Source organism: Genypterus blacodes, unplaced genomic scaffold (assembly GCF_046128005.1).
Source record: "Genypterus blacodes isolate CSIRO-AG114 ecotype Tasmania unplaced genomic scaffold, CSIRO-AGI_Gbla_v1 ptg000164l_1, whole genome shotgun sequence".
NCBI classification, from domain to species: Eukaryota; Metazoa; Chordata; class Actinopteri; order Ophidiiformes; family Ophidiidae; genus Genypterus; species Genypterus blacodes.
The window spans coordinates 21,538-37,500 of record NW_027466965.1 but is presented as its reverse complement, the minus strand read 5'-3'; the positions used below and the strand labels follow the sequence as shown (position 1 = coordinate 37,500).

The 15,963-nt window shown below is 50.1% G+C and overlaps 1 protein-coding gene across 1 annotated transcript; it reads left to right on the top strand.

The window, feature by feature from the left end:
• The first annotated feature begins 58 nt into the window (after window positions 1–58).
• Window positions 59–8,682, top strand: LOC143013893 (uncharacterized). The gene is made up of 4 exons (XM_076167604.1): window positions 59–113; window positions 1,932–2,605; window positions 4,146–4,572; window positions 5,003–8,682. The coding sequence occupies exons 2-4, from the start codon at window positions 2,004–2,006 to the stop codon at window positions 5,579–5,581; spliced, it is 1,608 nt and encodes a 535-aa protein (XP_076023719.1). The 5' UTR covers window positions 59–113; window positions 1,932–2,003; the 3' UTR covers window positions 5,582–8,682.
• The last annotated feature ends 7,281 nt before the right edge of the window (window positions 8,683–15,963 follow it).

Here is a 15,963-nt window from a genome sequence, read left to right as displayed (position 1 = left end):
TATTTTGAAAGCCATCCCCTCTATACTTCCTACATTCGGAATCGTTTAATCCTTTCCCACAATGCATTGTGTCCACGTCCCCAGCTTCCTGTTTATTGTCACCGTCTCCACCGGTAAAAATTTGAGATTTACGCCGCTGTGCCGCCGCCGAAACCCCCGTGAGTAACCGAATCCCGACACATTAGCGGCCCGGGCTCCCCGCTGCAGGCTCCCCCGGGGCTCCGCGGCTCTACCGGGCCAGATAATGGCTCCGGGCAGAGGCGGTTCCTCCTCCGCTTCCTCCTCGGTGACACCGAGCCCGACTCTCCGCTCTCTAACCCGCCGCTGCACTTTCGCTTCGTCTCCCGGCCGCTTTGATCTCAATCGTTACACGATGCGACTCGACTTACCGATCAACGGTCAAGGCGAGCAAATTCGGCAGCAAGTTAATTGACGCCTGAGCTTTTAATTGTTAGGAAATGTGTTGAATAATGGATGCGGTCCGAGCTGCCGCCCTGTGGGGCTCCGCGGCACCGGGAGAGGCAGAGCTCATCAAATATGGAACTCTGCGGTTTAGAGCGCCACGGTTCGGTCATGGATGTGGGATTCAGTTAAATGTTTGTGTTTGGAGGCGCACACACACACACACACACACACACACACACACACACACACACACACACACACACACACACACACACACACACACACACACACACACACACACACGGATCAGCCCCAACAACAAAAACAATGAAACCGTGGAGTATCAGGCCTCTTGTCCCGGACTGTGGTGGTGATGATGATGATGATGATGAAGATATGTCAGAGATGGTCACCAGGGTTTATGTGGAACTGAGAAGTAAACATTGTGTTCCAGTGTTGTAGAGCCTTAGGAGAAAGGACAGAACTGTGACCCCTGTGCTGACCCCTGTGTGACCCCTGTGTGACCCCTGTGGTGCAGCGTCTTCTTCGTCTCATCATAGATGTGTCAGACGCTTTGTTGGCATCATTCCCATGGAGTGTGTCTTCATATTGCTGTAGTGTTTCTGTCAGGTGACCCGAGAGCTGAACACCAGCTGTGCTTTAACCATGACATCATCACACACCGACACGTTTACATCCACGGTTTGAGATGAACCAGCGTTGCCATGGTGAAGGCCTCATCCCGAGTGTGCTCTGTTGTCTTCACAGTGACGTGTTGACAGGAAGTGTTGTGTGTTCTAGTCTCAGATCTCAGATCTATCAGGCTCAAGATCCTCCAGTGTGGGCAGAGCCTCTGACATCACTTCCTGTCTGGAGATAATCTGAACAAGTGTGGGCTTTGACTTTTTTCTTGAAGCTGCTAAAATGGTGTGTGTGTGTGTGTGTGTGTGTGTGTGTGTGTGTGTGTGTGTGTGTGTGTGTGTGTGTGTGTGTGTGTGTGTGTGTGTGTGTGTGTGTGTGTGTGTGTGTTGTTCACTACTCATCAGTCACAGACGACACATGTGACTATGTGATGTAATCATGTGCAGAAGTTTGAGCTGAGGCCTGGTGGGGGGCAGGGGTTTAAAGACGGGTCCTGCAGCTGGAGACATGATCCCGAACACGCCTCTTGTGTGTGTGTGTGTGTGTCATGATGTTTGTCTGAAGGTATCAAAGCTTTAGGATCATATTCAGATTGAACCCAACGCCAAAGAGACTGGGTGAAAAGGGTTACAGTTGTAGCCATGGCAATTGGTGAGGCGCGCGCGTGTGTGCGCGCGTGTGCAAATCGCCACTGTAGTATAATGATGATGATGAAGAAGAAGATGCTGAGGTTTGGTGTTTATGAGGATGAGTGTTGAATCCATGATGGACCTCTAAGGGTTAAACCCCAGTGATCCACATACACACTGATTGTGATGTTCTAAACATGTGATTGCCTTGGTGCTTTGGACCTCACCTTCCTCCTCTTCCTCCTCCCCTGCCAGGCCTGCACCCGCTCCTCTGAAGCCGACTCTTCTTCAGGACCTTCACCGCTGCAGACTTGGCTCCAGTTTGGGATGGAGGACTCGGAGACGGAGCTGGCTGTGGTGGAGCCGGACGCCCTGGGCGCTGATTTCATCACGGTGGAGCTGGACACGCAGCCCATCGAGTACGTGGTGAAGTGGGCGGAGGTCGGCTCCAAGTTCACCATCTCCTGTGTGAAGAAAGACTCTGACGACCCGTCGGACCTGACCGCCGACCAGCTGAAGATAGAGACGGACGAAGCCTTCTTTGCGCCGTACGAGGAGGTGTACCCGTGCGAGGTGACGGAGCAGAGCGTGGAGATAAAGACGGACTCTGACGAGGAGGAGGAGGAAGAGGAGGAGGAGGAAGAGGAGGAGGAGGAGGAGGAAGCAGAGTTGCTGGAGGAGGCCGGGAGCAGCCTGCTGGACGGCGAGGCCGAGTCGGATCAGGACAACTACGAGCCGGACGAGCGGCAGTACCGCTGCAGTTACTGCGGCAAGTGTTACAGCCACGCCTCCAGCCTGTACCGCCACCAGCAGACGCACACCGGCAAGAACGCCCGGGCGCTGCCGCCAGCCAAACGGGCGCTGGAGCCCACGCCGCAGGACGCACGCTACACCTGCCCCCACTGCGGCATGAGCTTCAAAGGCAGCAGGTCCACATGCATGTTCACTCAACTTTACCTGCATATTTGTTGAGTTTCTTAGTCTAAAGATGAAACAGGGGGGGGGGCAGCTATGTAACCATGGAGATAAAGGCACACCTCAAACTGCAGGATGGGAATTATCAAAATAATGTCTGAATAGTGGAAGAAGCAATATGGCAGAATTGTAGCCATTCTGCTTTGACCCCCATCATGACCTTTAGGCTGCTGACTCTCATGTCCACTCAGACTCCCCATGCATTAGCCTTGACCTTTGACCGACCCATTTGAAAACAAATGAGTAGTGAAGGTTGTGACCCCGTCCAGGCTGCAGACAGGAAAGACTTCCACCCACATGAACACATGAAGAAAGTCTTTGTTCATTCCTGTGACTTCTTCTCTTTGGGTCACTTTGGGTTTCAGGAATAACCTGAAAATCTATTTATGCTTTTTAAGTTTCTTAACGTGATGAGACGTTGGTGAGCTTCAGGTTAGAACACAATGCAGTTCAGACTACAGGACTGACCAGGAGAGACACTGTGACTCCACTGTGACTCCACTGTGACTCCACTGTGACTCCACTGTGACTCCAGCTTGACTCCAGCGTGACTCCACTGTGACTCCAGTGTGACTCCACTGTGACTCCAGCGTGACTTCAATGTGACTCCACTGTGACTCCACTGTGACTCCACTGTGACTCCTCTGTGACTCCACTGTGACTCCAGTGTGACTCCAGTGTGACTCCTCCTTGACTCCAGTGTGACTCCAGTGTGACTCCAGTGTGACTCCTCTGTGACTCCACTGTGACTCCACTGTGACTCCTCTGTGGCCCCAGTGTGACTCCTCTGTGACTCCTCTGTGACTCCAGTGTGACTCCAGTGTGACTCCAGTGTGACTCCTCTGTGACTCCAGTGTGACTCCACTGTGACTCCACTGTGACTCCACTGTGACTCCTCTGTGACTCCAGTGTGACTCCTCTGTGACTCCAGTGTGACTCCTCTGTGACTCCAGTGTGACTCCTCTGTGACTCCAGTGTGACTCCTCTGTGACTCCAGTGTGACTCCACTGTGACTCCACTGTGACTCCACTGTGACTCCTCTGTGACTCCAGTGTGACTCCTCTGTGACTCCAGTGTGACTCCTCTGTGACTCCAGTGTGACTCCTCTGTGACTCCAGTGTGACTCCTCTGTGACTCCAGTGTGACTCCACTGTGACTCCTCTGTGACTCCACTGTGACTCCACCTTACGATTATTTTTTAACGATTGATCTACAGATTATTTTTCGATCAGTCAACAGCAGATATCAAGCGGTTGAATAACAGCACATGTGGTGACGTCACGTTGACAGCGGTGCAGGGAGCATGAACAGTCAGTTTAATTCAATTAACTACAATCAGAAACCCGTTCCGTGTGTCGATCATCCTAATCTATCAGAACAGAAGCTCAGCTGAGTCTGAAGGTTAAAGCTTCACTAAGTGCCTGTAGGTTTCTGCCTCAGCTGGATTGCTTCTTTCTGAGTGTGAGATGTTCTAACGCTCTGTTTGTGTCTCAGGATGTTGGGGAGCCATCTGCGGCTGCACGGGAAGAGGCGGATCCACCCCTGTAACATCTGTGGGAAGGAGTTCAACCACAGCTCCAGCCTGTCACGCCACCGCCTCATCCACAAGAAGGGCAAAGGGATCCCCAAGGACGTGGCTCTGGGCCCCAACATGGCTGCCCTGCGCCACACAATGAAGCCTGGGGGCAAGAACAAGAAGGCCAAGAGGCAACAACAGCGGCGGCAGCAGCAGCAACAGCAACAGCAACAGCAACAACAGCAACAGCAACAGCAACAACAGCAACAGCAACAACAGCAGCAGCAGCAGCAGCAGCAAGTCGCGGCGGCGACCATCATACAGACTCAGAGCGGCGAGAAGTTCTACGCCTGCCCGCAGTGCGACATGACCTTCAGGACGTCAACACAGCTGTCCAAACACCAGGTGATGTCATTTAAGAGGACAGAGGTAGGAGAGGAAAGAAGGACATATGAAAGGATGTAAGATCGTGAATGAAGTGAGGAAGTACGCAAGGAGGGAAGGAGTTAAAGAAGGAAGGAAAGGATGAGTCAGGTGAGTAGAGGAGGAAGGAGAGAAAGTGGAGGGGTCAGGACATGGAAGGAGATGAGGAAGGAACAAGGAAAGGAGAGGAGGAGGTAGTGAAGTGAGCCAGAATGTGACTGAGCACTTTGATGATGAAGATGAGTAGCTCACAGGTGTGTGTGTGTGTGTGTGTGTGTGTGTGTGTGTGTGTGTGTGTGTGTGTGTGTGTGTGTGTGTGTGTGTGTGTGTGTGTGTGTGTGTGTGTGTGTGTGTGTGTGTGTGTGTGTGTGTGTGTGTGTGTGTGTGTGTGTGTGTGTGTGTGTGTGTGTAGGTCACCCATGTGAAGGAGCTCCTGGACAACTACACCCCAGGGAAGGAGAACCTGGGCGAGACCTCCTCCGACCTGAAGATCCGCCTCAAGCTCTGCTCCCGGGACAAGCCCAACTTCTACACACTCTGCAAGAAGAACCGGCGCCGTCGCGGAGGGCGGGGCTCGGGTAAGAGAGGTTCTGCCGCCTCTGAGGAGGAGGAGGAGGAGGCGGTCGGAGGAGGAGGAGCTGGAGGAGCTGGAGGAGGAGCCGGTCGCCACGGTTGTATGCAGTGTGGGAAGCGGTTCAGCCACGCCTCCAGCCTGGCTCGACACCAGCAGACCCACAGGGTGGGAGGCGGTGGGGGGCGGGGCAAACTGCAGCATCACCAGAAGCAGCACCACACCAAGACGGGCCTGTCCAGCGCTAAGACCAAGACCTACACCTGTCAGGCCTGCAACAAGACCTTCATGCACTCCTCCAGCTTCTCCCGTCATAAGAAGGCCCACATGGAGGAGCAGCAGCAGCACGCCGCCGCTGCCAAGCGCAGGAAGAGAGTCGTGTTGGACGAGACCGCTCCTCTGGAGACCGACTCAGAGTGACCTTGTCCAGTTAGGGACTGGTTCTGGACCAATTCTGAACTGGTTCTGGACTGGTTCTGGACTGATTCTAGACAGAATCCAGCCTGGTTCTGGACTGGGTTTCCATCAAGTCTGGACCGGTTCTTATTGACGCTAGGCCAGTTCTGGACTGGGTTTCGACCGGTTCAGGACCTTTTCAGGATTGGTTCTGGACCAGTACAAGCTGGTGTTTGACCAGTGATGGACCGGCTCTGAGAAAGTTCTTCTTTGGATAAAGTTCTGTCCCATGTCTGAACCAGTTCTGGACCAGTTTGGGGCGGATTCTGGGCAGGTTCTGGACCAGGTCTGAGCTGCTGTCGGCAGTTTGGGGGGTCCAGGTTTTTGGGAACTGGAACTGGCAAATGTTTGGTGTAGATAGCAGCAGGACGTCCATATATGGTCATATGATGGAGGGATCTCCATATATGGTCAACAATGACCGTTAGCTCATTACTCCTCCAGATGGATTAGATCTAAAGTGTTACTGCCCCGCCCCTCCCTCACCTGGCCCCGCCCCTCCCTCACCTGGCCCCGCCCCCTCCCTCCTTACAGACTTCATTGGTTTCGTCCTCTAGACTCCATTTCCCATCAGCCACTGAGGGAGACACTCGCCCCCCCCCCCTTCCTCCCTCTGGCCACGCCCACTCCCCCCCCACCCCCCCCTCCCCCCTGGACTGCTACCATCACACTAAAACCCACAGACACCCGGAAAACTCGTAACAACAATAAAACATGTTAATGCAATATGTATTTAATTTCTGTGATAATGTGTAATCAGTCACGTGTACTCAGCATGAAAACAGACTGAAGCAGATCCAGCTTCAGCCGCACACCAGGACGTCTGGATGTGATGAGAGCAGCTGGATGTACAGACGCCACCTTCAGCCCGTTCACCGGCTCAGCCCGTTCACCTTTGATGCGACATCAGGATCAGCTTCTTCTCTCTCCGGTGGCTTCAGCTCTTTGTTCTTTAGCAACACTCGGCTTCAACAGGAAATAGATGAAAGAAGTGAAGCCGTGTTGTGAGTTTGGTCTCAGTGGTTCTGGACGGGTCCAGTGCAGCTTCAGGGCCGAAGCCCAAACAGATTCTGATGAGGTTTCCTGTCTCGTTCCTTCACGTCGGGGCCGTTTCCTCTCGCTCGTCTCACGTTTCTGTGTTCATTTGGTCTGAACCTTGTTAAGAAGAGAACTAACTGAGCTCAGAACCCTAAGTTCTTGTTTCCCCCTCGTGTTTCTGTTCATCTTCCTCACCAAATGTGCAAATGTGTACAAAAGCTGGAGCTCAGAATGTTTCACTGCGTCTGGTTGAAGCTCAGATCTGTCGGGTCTCCCGGTTTGAGGCTTCCTGTTCCTCTCCGGTGTGACAGCAGGGGGCGCTCAGGTGCAGCACAGCGCCCCCTGCTGTCAGCTGGGAGGAGGAGCAGCTGTGTCCTGGCTCCTCTCAGCTGCCTCTGTCCTCCTCTTCTCTCCTTCCTGGGTTTGATGAACGGCTCATCGTGTTTAGCTTTGATATTTAATGTTTTTTTTTCATGTTAAAAGGTGAAATCTGACAGGAAGTGCGTGCAGATCAGTCCAGAGCTGCAGCCTCTCTCATGTTAACGTGCTGAAGGGAAGCAGCCATGTTTGTAGTTCCCTTCAGAGGTGTGTGTGTGTGTGTGTGTGTGTGTGTGTGTGTGTGTGTGTGTGTGTGTGTGTGTGTGTGTGTGTGTGTGTGTGTGTGTGTGTGTGTGTGTGTGTGTGTGTGTGTGTGTGTGTGTGTGTGTGTGTGTGTGTGTGTGTGTGTGTGTGTGTGTGACGCTGCAGCTGATGGCGTCGGCTCATCTGCTCCATCTCTTGTTTGTGTTTGTCTTGATGAGCTCGGCGAGCGGTCGAGTGTGCGGAGGTGAAGAGGAAGCTGCACTACTTATTTATACATTTGGAACAAAGTTGTAATATGTAAATATAAATGGAATTCAAATGTGACTCACGAGCGAAAAAGCCACATCGTCACGGCAGCAAAGCCTCTTCCAGCTGCTCCTTTGTTACCATAGCAACGGGGCCGGTGTCGCGGGCCGGAGCGTTCGTCCCAAAGGTGTGGAGTTTGTGGCTCCGCTGGGTAAAGACTGGAAGAGTGGGACTGAGGAACATCTGGACACATCTGGACCTTTAAGTCGGACCAAAGCTCAAACACAGAAACGGAGGCTTTACAAAGCAAATCAAAGTTGTTGATTTGGTGAATTGGGACTGACATGTGGGCTGAGTGAGGTGAAGCTGACAGGGATGAGACTTTCTCTCTGCTGCTCCACCTGCACCTCCCCTCCTGGACAGCAGGGGGCCGGAGCGGGCCGGACCGGACTGGACTCACTTTAGGTTTAAGAAGAAACAAACACAAACATGTCATCATTGGTTGAGTCGATGAAAACAAACACACCAACACAAAAGTGAGTCAATCAAGGTCCAACACACACACACACACACACACACACACACACACACACACACACGGCTTCATTTTCCCACTATCTTGTCTGGAGGTTTGGCGTCTGCTGGTGCGTGACCTTTGACCCTGGTTTATTGTCAGAGTTCCTTGAGCTTGTGAAGAACATTTTACTGTGTGAATTGGATTGAAGTTAATTTAATGTTGACCTATTTATAAAGCGTGGGGTCGTCTGAGGCCCAGGTGCACACACACACACACACACACACACACACACACACACACACACACACACACACACACACACACACACACACACACACACACACACACACACACACACACACACACACACACACACACACACACACACACCAACGCTCCCTCCCTCCAGTAGACCGCCCGCTGCCTTCACGCTCCTTCCTCTCTCTCCTCTTCCTCCCCGCTCCCGGCCTTGATCCAAACCTCCTCCTCCTCCTCTCTCCACCAGCTGAGTTTAGCTTTAGATTCATGTTGTGTTGGTTTGTTTGTTTCTGTCCTGGTTTGCCGTTTCAGCGAAGCTTCACCCTGCAGAGTAGAAGGTGTAAGTCTGTGTATCGTGTTTGCCAATAGAATAAATCCAGTTGACATGTTTTGTCTTGCATTTTGTAATAAACCTTTGAAAGAAGCCTGTGTGTGTGTGTGTGTGTGTGTGTGTGTGTGTGTGTGTGTGTGTGTGTGTGTGTGTGTGTGTGTGTGTGTGTGTGTGTGTGTGTGTGTGTGTGTGTGTGTGTGTGTGTGTGTGTGTGTGTGTGTGTGTGTGTGTGTGTGTGTGTGTGTGTGTGTGTGTGTGTGTTCACATTGGTGGTTATGTTATCAGTGGACCTCTGAGTCGTCCTCAGGTCCAGGATGGAGAGGTGTTTAGTTTTGTCTTTATGTTCCTCTTCTCTTCTTGGCTCCTTGTGTCTCTCACAGCTTTTTAAGTCCCTAACCCTAACTGATGACCTTGAGGTTTGTTTAGTGTCGTCCCTCTGGTCCCTCTGGTCCCTCTGGTTTCTTGGTTCCGTTGAAGAACCCCAAAAGTCAGAATGAAGCAGCTGGGAGTCAGGTTCTATTGTGTTGTTATTCAGTCTGCCCACCAGCAGGGGGAGCTGTAACACAGAGGTGAAGCTCCTCTGAATGATGAACAAGATCACTCAGAGCTCTGATCAAGAAAAAACGAATATATGGACAAAAGTTGTCCATATATATACCTGTTGTATTATTAATAAATAGGAGTAAAATCTATCTGCCTCTGTCTGTCTGTCTGTCTGTCTGTCTGTCTGTCTGCCTGCCTGCCTGCCTGCCTGCCTGCCTGCCTGCCTGCCTGCCTGTCTGTCTGTCTGTCTGTCTGTCTTGTGATTGGCTGCTGCTGCCTCACGTGACTCACTAATTAACGGACCTGTGTGTTTGAACTAAAATGGCGGGTTTCACTTCCTGCTGCGTTTGGAGGAAGCAGATTGATCTCTGGAGGTTCATGGCGGAGAGTTTGTTTAGTTTCGTCGCTCTGAAACGTTTCTGAGTTCGTAGGATGAAGTTTGTGAGTCGAACCCAGAGTCCCGTCCGTCAGAGTGAAGTTGAGTCATGTTTACACCCAAACCTCCGTCTGAGACTGAAGCTCCACTCAGCTGGGTTCAGATCCAAATACCTCACAAAGACGACAATGATCCATTATTACGTTTACGGACTCACATAAACTCTGTGAAAGGCTGCAGCCAATGATCGATTCATGTAGCTTCATATTGAACAACACAAGTGTGTGTGTGTGTGTGTGTGTGTGTGTGTGTGTGTGTGTGTGTGTGTGTGTGCGCGTGTGTGTGTGTGTGTGTGTGTGTGTGTGAGAAAAAACAGTGACAACAGTCCAAGTCTCTTTATTTAATAATATTCCCTCTTTGTTGTTTTGCTTTCATCAGTTTGAGTGCAGATAAATGACAAATATGATCATAAGTCCTCAATCTGCTGACTGAAGTTTGTTTTTGCTGCATGGCGAGAAAAACAAAGAGAACCCAGGTTTTTATGTCTTTGATGAGGTTTTGCTGAACTGGACCTTCAGAGTAAACTCGTCTTTATATGATTCAGTTCATCAGTAATGACACACAGGCTGGAGCTCAGTTTGGATCAAACTTTGTGCTGCGTGTTTGTAGCTCTTCATGTTCGCCACTAGATGGCGCCAAAGAGAGTTTAGAGCACAAAACGCACTGGAGGATGTTTCAAAGTGACGCGATGAAACTGAATACAATGTTTATATGCCTCTGAACAAGTGGTGATGGAGGGAGACATGAAATGATGGAAGAGAGAGAGACAGACAGACAGAGGGAGAAACAGAGAGACAGGGGGAGAGACAGACAGTGGGACAGAGAGAGACAGACAGACAGAGAGACTTTGGGAAGGGATGGAGGAATGGATGATGTCATAGTGAATGTGTCTCTCTCCTTCCCTTTTCATCTGAGCAGCTAAGAGACAGAGAGACAAAGAGGGAGAGAGAGGGAGAGAGAGAGAGAGAGTTGTGTGATGGCTGGGGGGCCTTGGATCTCCATGGTAACATGAAAACAGGGCTGTGGGACGCTGGCCGGGGTCAGACTGACTGTTTCCTGCTGGAGGAACATAAATGATCCATTCATGCAGGAGCAGCAGATTTCCCAGGATCACTGGTGCAGGAAGAGGAGAGAGAGTCTGATACCAGGACACTTCCTGTGTTCAACAGGAAGTAAGAGAGAAGAAGAGGCACACAAACAAACTACAGAATAATCAACTTAACTAGATTGTAAATCCATGTTAGCTGTGCTGTGATTGGCTGTCCTGGCGCTCTGGCCCAGCCGCTCCTTCCTGTCTGGTGGAGCGTCCCAGTCTGAGCTCAGAGAGGCTGAGGGGCCTCAGGGTCTGAGGAGAGGACCAGAGGACCAGAGGACCAGACTGGACCTGGTCCTCTCCTCAGAGCAGATCCAGGTTCATGTTCACCCATGAGCGTGGAGCAGAGACCAGAACCAGCTGATCAGATAGGTGTGTGTGTGTGTGTGTGTGTGTGTGTGTGTGTGTGTGTGATGTTTCAATTTTGGCATTGATGAGACGGACAGACAGCAACAATATGCCGCAATGCAACACACACACACACTCTGTCTCTCTGTCTCTCTCTCTTGCTCCTGATTGTATGAACTAATCGATGGCTTTAAAACTCCAGTTGATTGGTGAGGAAGAGGAGGAGCTGAGTCTCCAGTCGGTGAGGTGAAGGTCGGAGGTGGGCGTGGCCTGTCATCCCTCAGGTCTCTTTATTCACCTCCTGTCTTCTCCTCTTTCTGTTTCTCTGCTCACTCCTGTGCTGCTCCTCCCTAGGGGGCTTTTACCTCCTCATTACCCCCCCCTCCTCTTCCTCACTGCATTATATTACAGCAGGGTAATGTAGGGAGGAGGAGGAGGAGGAAGGTGCCAACTCAGGGCTTTCTGTCCCCTCTCCCTCTATCTTGATCGATCTTTCAGTTCAGATCAATCGGATCATCAGATTCCCTGACAGCCTGTCTGCACCGAAGCAGCTGATTGGCCGACAAACCGTCTGCATGCTGGGGAGTGAAGTGTGTGTGTGTGTGTGTGTGTGTGTGTGTGTGTGTGTGTGTGTGTGTGTGTGTGTGTGTGTGTGTGTGTGTGTGTGTGCGCGCGCGCGCGCGCGCGCGCGCGCGCGCGCGCGTGCTTGCGTGTGTGTGATGATCTCCTGAAGGTTTAGGCACAGGGCTGTCAGGTCAGACTGACCAATTATCCTTTACATGCAATGGAGTAGTCGGTTGGACTGGACTCATTGGAGGAGGAGGAGGAGGAGGAGGAGGAGGAGCTATATCTGGTTTGTTATTGTTTCATTTCCTCGTTCTTAGTAAACCTCAGTGTTGTGCTTCTGTCCACATGCTGCTTATTAAGTCCATAGAGTGACTTTGTACTTAAAACCTGCAAACAAGTCACTGGGTTTATTTACACACACACACACACACACACACACTCATACAAAACAGGATAGAAAAATACAACTTCAGTTACACATCCCAGCGTCACAGGAAGTCCACACACACAAACACACACACACACACACACACGCACACACACACACACACGCACGCACACGCACACGCACACGCACACGCACGCACACACACACACACACACACACACACACACACACACTCAGCTGCTGTCAGAATGGCACTAAGTCATCCCGTCAGAGTCGATCTGTCGACCTCGTCTCCTTCTCTGATCTCTGCTCCCAGCATCTTCTCGTCTTCGCCTCATCAATGCTGCTTAGAGCGTGAATCCCATCATCTAACACGAAACAAGAAGGAGGGGACAGCAGGGAGACTAACAGGAGCTCTTCTGTTGCATAGTAAAGAACCAGAGTGAATGGTTGGTCTCTTATCTGCTGTGATAAACATGCAGTATCTTAGTAACAGCAGCTTCAGCACAGACTGAGCTCCACTGAAGGCTCAGGACCTCCAGACCTCTGTGCTCCTCTGTCACTGTGTAGATGTTCTTCTCCTCCTCTCAGGTCTGCAGGTCTCTAATGGACCCTGATGGATCCATGATCAGGTGTTAGAGCCTCTAAAGCTCCTCTACATGGAGACACAAGCTTAGATACAGACTCATATGTTGACCTCTGACCCTGACCCCCCTATTTGTTGTTGTATCTTCTGGCTTTTAAAAGCTCTCACACGTGTTCATGGATCCATCAGAGACCTACAGACCTGCAGAGAAGAACATCTCCACACTGACAGAGGAACAGAGCGAATAAGAGAACCATGAATGAATAATTTAGATGTCCATGACCAAGTTCAGATGTAAGTGTACGCTACATGCTACACGCTACATGCTACACGCCAGTCAGTCAACGATCTGCTCTGAAACGTTCAGATGATCAGACATCCATCAGGACATGAAGGCACTTACAGTCTGGACATCCAGATGGGAACCAGCTGAAGCTCCAGCTGCTGTCGTTCTGTTCTTCACTTTGATTTAGAGTGGAGACTTCATTTAATGATTGATTGATCGATTGATTGATTGGTTGATCTGTCATTTTCTTGAGATGATTGTGAGGCTGGACTCATTCTGATTACATGAGTTCATATTTTAACTCTTTAAGATCGAGGAGTCGCTCAATAAGATCCAATTGTTTTTGTTCTTTGACCTTGAAACGCAAAATCCACTGGCCACAACTTCTTCAGTCTTCAAGTCTAATTTCTGATTGATTGATCACATCCCTTTATCTCAGGTGGGCTCTGTGATCATTGGTCGTGACATCAAAGTCACACAAGAGTTGGATCTTTATGACGCCACAGTGATCAGCCTCATTGATCCTGATCAATGGATCAATGATGCTGATCACTGTCTGAATGCATTTGATCTCTGTGTGAAGTGATGATGGCGAGCAAACATGGCCGCTCTGGTGTTCTGTAGAGAACGCCTCTGACTTCCTCAGGAAACCAAAGCTCAGGACATAAAGGGTTAATCATTCATACAAACTCAACACGCTGCAAAAATAGAGATTCTCCTCTCAGCATCACGGTACAGAGTAGAAAAAGAGGCGGAGTCCACATGACTACAGGCCAACACGCGTGTGCAGCACACAGCCTGAACATACAGTCTGAACATACAGCCATGACAGTCCTGACAGTCCTGACGTGTGTGTCAGGCCTGGAGGCGTGAGCTGGTTGCTAAGAGACGTTGTGTGAGTCCCGTGACCATTGAAGTGTTTTTATTTGGACTGGAGAAACCACCTGGTTGTACTTTGGTCTGCTGCAGTGTTCGATGTGTTAAACCTCCTCTGGTCTGTGAAGGTGAGGCGTCGTCTCCACGTCTCAGCTGCTGCACGCCGCCGTCACAGGAAGTACAGTCAGGCCACTCCCCTGCTCGGCTGCCGGGCCTGACTGGTGCCAAAGGTCAGCCGGGGAGGTGGGGGGAGGGAGGGGAGGGTCTGTGTGTGTTTGATTACTCAGTCTGTGATGGGAGAGTTCAGAGGGTGAGCGCTGCTTTTGGAAGAAGAAGAAGAAGAAGAAGAAGGGCTGATGGCAGCGGGATTGGAACCTTCCTTATTGCATTGTAGTTGTTTGTGTGTGTGTGTGTGTGTGTGTGTGTGTGTGTGTGTGTGTGTGTGTGTGTGTGTGTGTGTGTGTGTGTTTTAATGGAGAAACCAGAGGGGCAGCACAGGGTGAGCGGCCAGCAGCCCAGCAGAGTCATCAGTGGATGAAGAGGAGGTCAGAGGTCAGAAGGTTAGTGGCCGGTGGCTGGGTCAGGTTAGGGACCAAAGCAGGAAGGAAAGAAAGAAGAAGATAGAGCAGGTTAGTTCCAGCTTGTGGCGGCAGGATGACATCATGACTTTGATTACTGTAAAGTAAAGATGGAGGCCTGATCCACCAGAGACACCGGCGTCTCATGACCTGATGATCAGGAAAGAGAAGCACCGCCTGTTTGTTTGTTTGTTTGGACTTAAATATCTCTAAGTTGTTTTTGAAAATCTTCCCTCTCACATTTCTGTAGTATTTTTCTCAATTTCTGTTTTTTTTTGTTTGTTCTCTGTCACAAATAACTTCTATGTAATTGATTCAAATGCTTCCTTTTCCAATGAATGGAAGCTTCCTGGGTTATTACAGCCACATGTCTTCAGCTGTCATGGCCGCCTGGTGGTCTGGTGGAGGCCAAACAAAGGAAACCTGATGGAAGCATGAGGGTGAGATGTTCCAGCAGTATGATGAAGACAGAGATGACGTGAGCACAGAGTCAGAAGGTGAAGAGACCTGACAACCCTAAAGTTCTTAAATTAGTTTAGTTCTTAGTCGTTATTTTTGCCCTGGCATCATGTTTGGACACCAGACTGGCGGTTGCTAGGAGACATCAGGTGACTTGTGAGGCAGCCACTGGCTCACATGCTAGTTTGAGTCAAGCTGCTGCAAACACAACTCACAGATGGAGTTAACTGACTGCTTCTAAAGCTCTTTAAGCCTGAGGAGCAGTTTGGACGAGGATGTTTCATTTAGTGAATGAAGAAGATGAAGTGGAAGTGAGATGTTGTGACGCTCTGGATGGTTCTGGACTTGTGTACGCACACGCAGCTTTACAGCAGGTCAGTGATGGGGTTCATGTCTCAGCTGGTTGGTTAGTTAGAGATGCAGTGAGATCAAAAACATCTCGCTTTCTTTCTTTTTTTACTCAATAGAAGTTTTTATTGCCTTTTTCAAAAGAATCATTTCTATGTACAACAAACATGTAAATCTTTGCTGTAATGATACAAAGCAACACTACAGGTTGTGTTTTGCTAAAGGGCGCTCTGTCCAGGAGGTTTGGAGCGGCGAGCATGCTGAAGCCATCGCTACGACAACAAAGCACAGGACACCATAGAAAACGCACCGACATAGAAACACTGCACAGGCCGTGTGTGTGTGTGTGTGTGTGTGTGTGTGTGTGTAAAGCCCTAACATACCTTCAAAAATAGAGGAACCTTCTAGAGTGGCACTATAGAGCGGCACCATAGAGCTGCAGTGATGCGTCGCTCCTCTACAGAGCGTTCTATCGGCAAAATACAAGTAAAATCTGACATTTCATATACATTCCTGCTTTATACTTTTTAATATATATATTTATATATATATTTCAAGAAGCCACAAGTAAATACTATTTTCTTTGTAACAACAAAAACAATAGAAATAAAGAAGCTTACAGTAAAACATAAAAAAAGGTCTCAAGTGGAATCGATCTCTTTCTCTCCTTGATGTAAAGTTCATTCATCCTGGTTTGTTCTGCTCCATCGTGACCTTGTGGTCCGGTTCAGACTGCAGCTCAGAGGAAAACAGGCTTGTTCCTGATTACATCATCGTGTTGAGGTTTAGCGGAGGTTTTCAATTCGTCTGCCGCGCTGGAGGCGGAGGAGGAGGAGGAAGAGGAGGAGGAGGAGGAGGAGGAGGAG

Bases quoted from the DNA above. Each gene is read 5' to 3' on its own strand.
- LOC143013893 (XM_076167604.1), top strand. From the start codon at position 2,004: ATGGAGGACTCGGAGACGGAGCTGGCTGTGGTGGAGCCGGACGCCCTG. The intron at 2,606-4,145 runs GTCCACATGCAT...TTTGTGTCTCAG, and splicing joins ATGAGCTTCAAAGGCAGCAG to GATGTTGGGGAGCCATCTGC. The intron at 4,573-5,002 runs GTGATGTCATTT...GTGTGTGTGTAG, and splicing joins CACAGCTGTCCAAACACCAG to GTCACCCATGTGAAGGAGCT.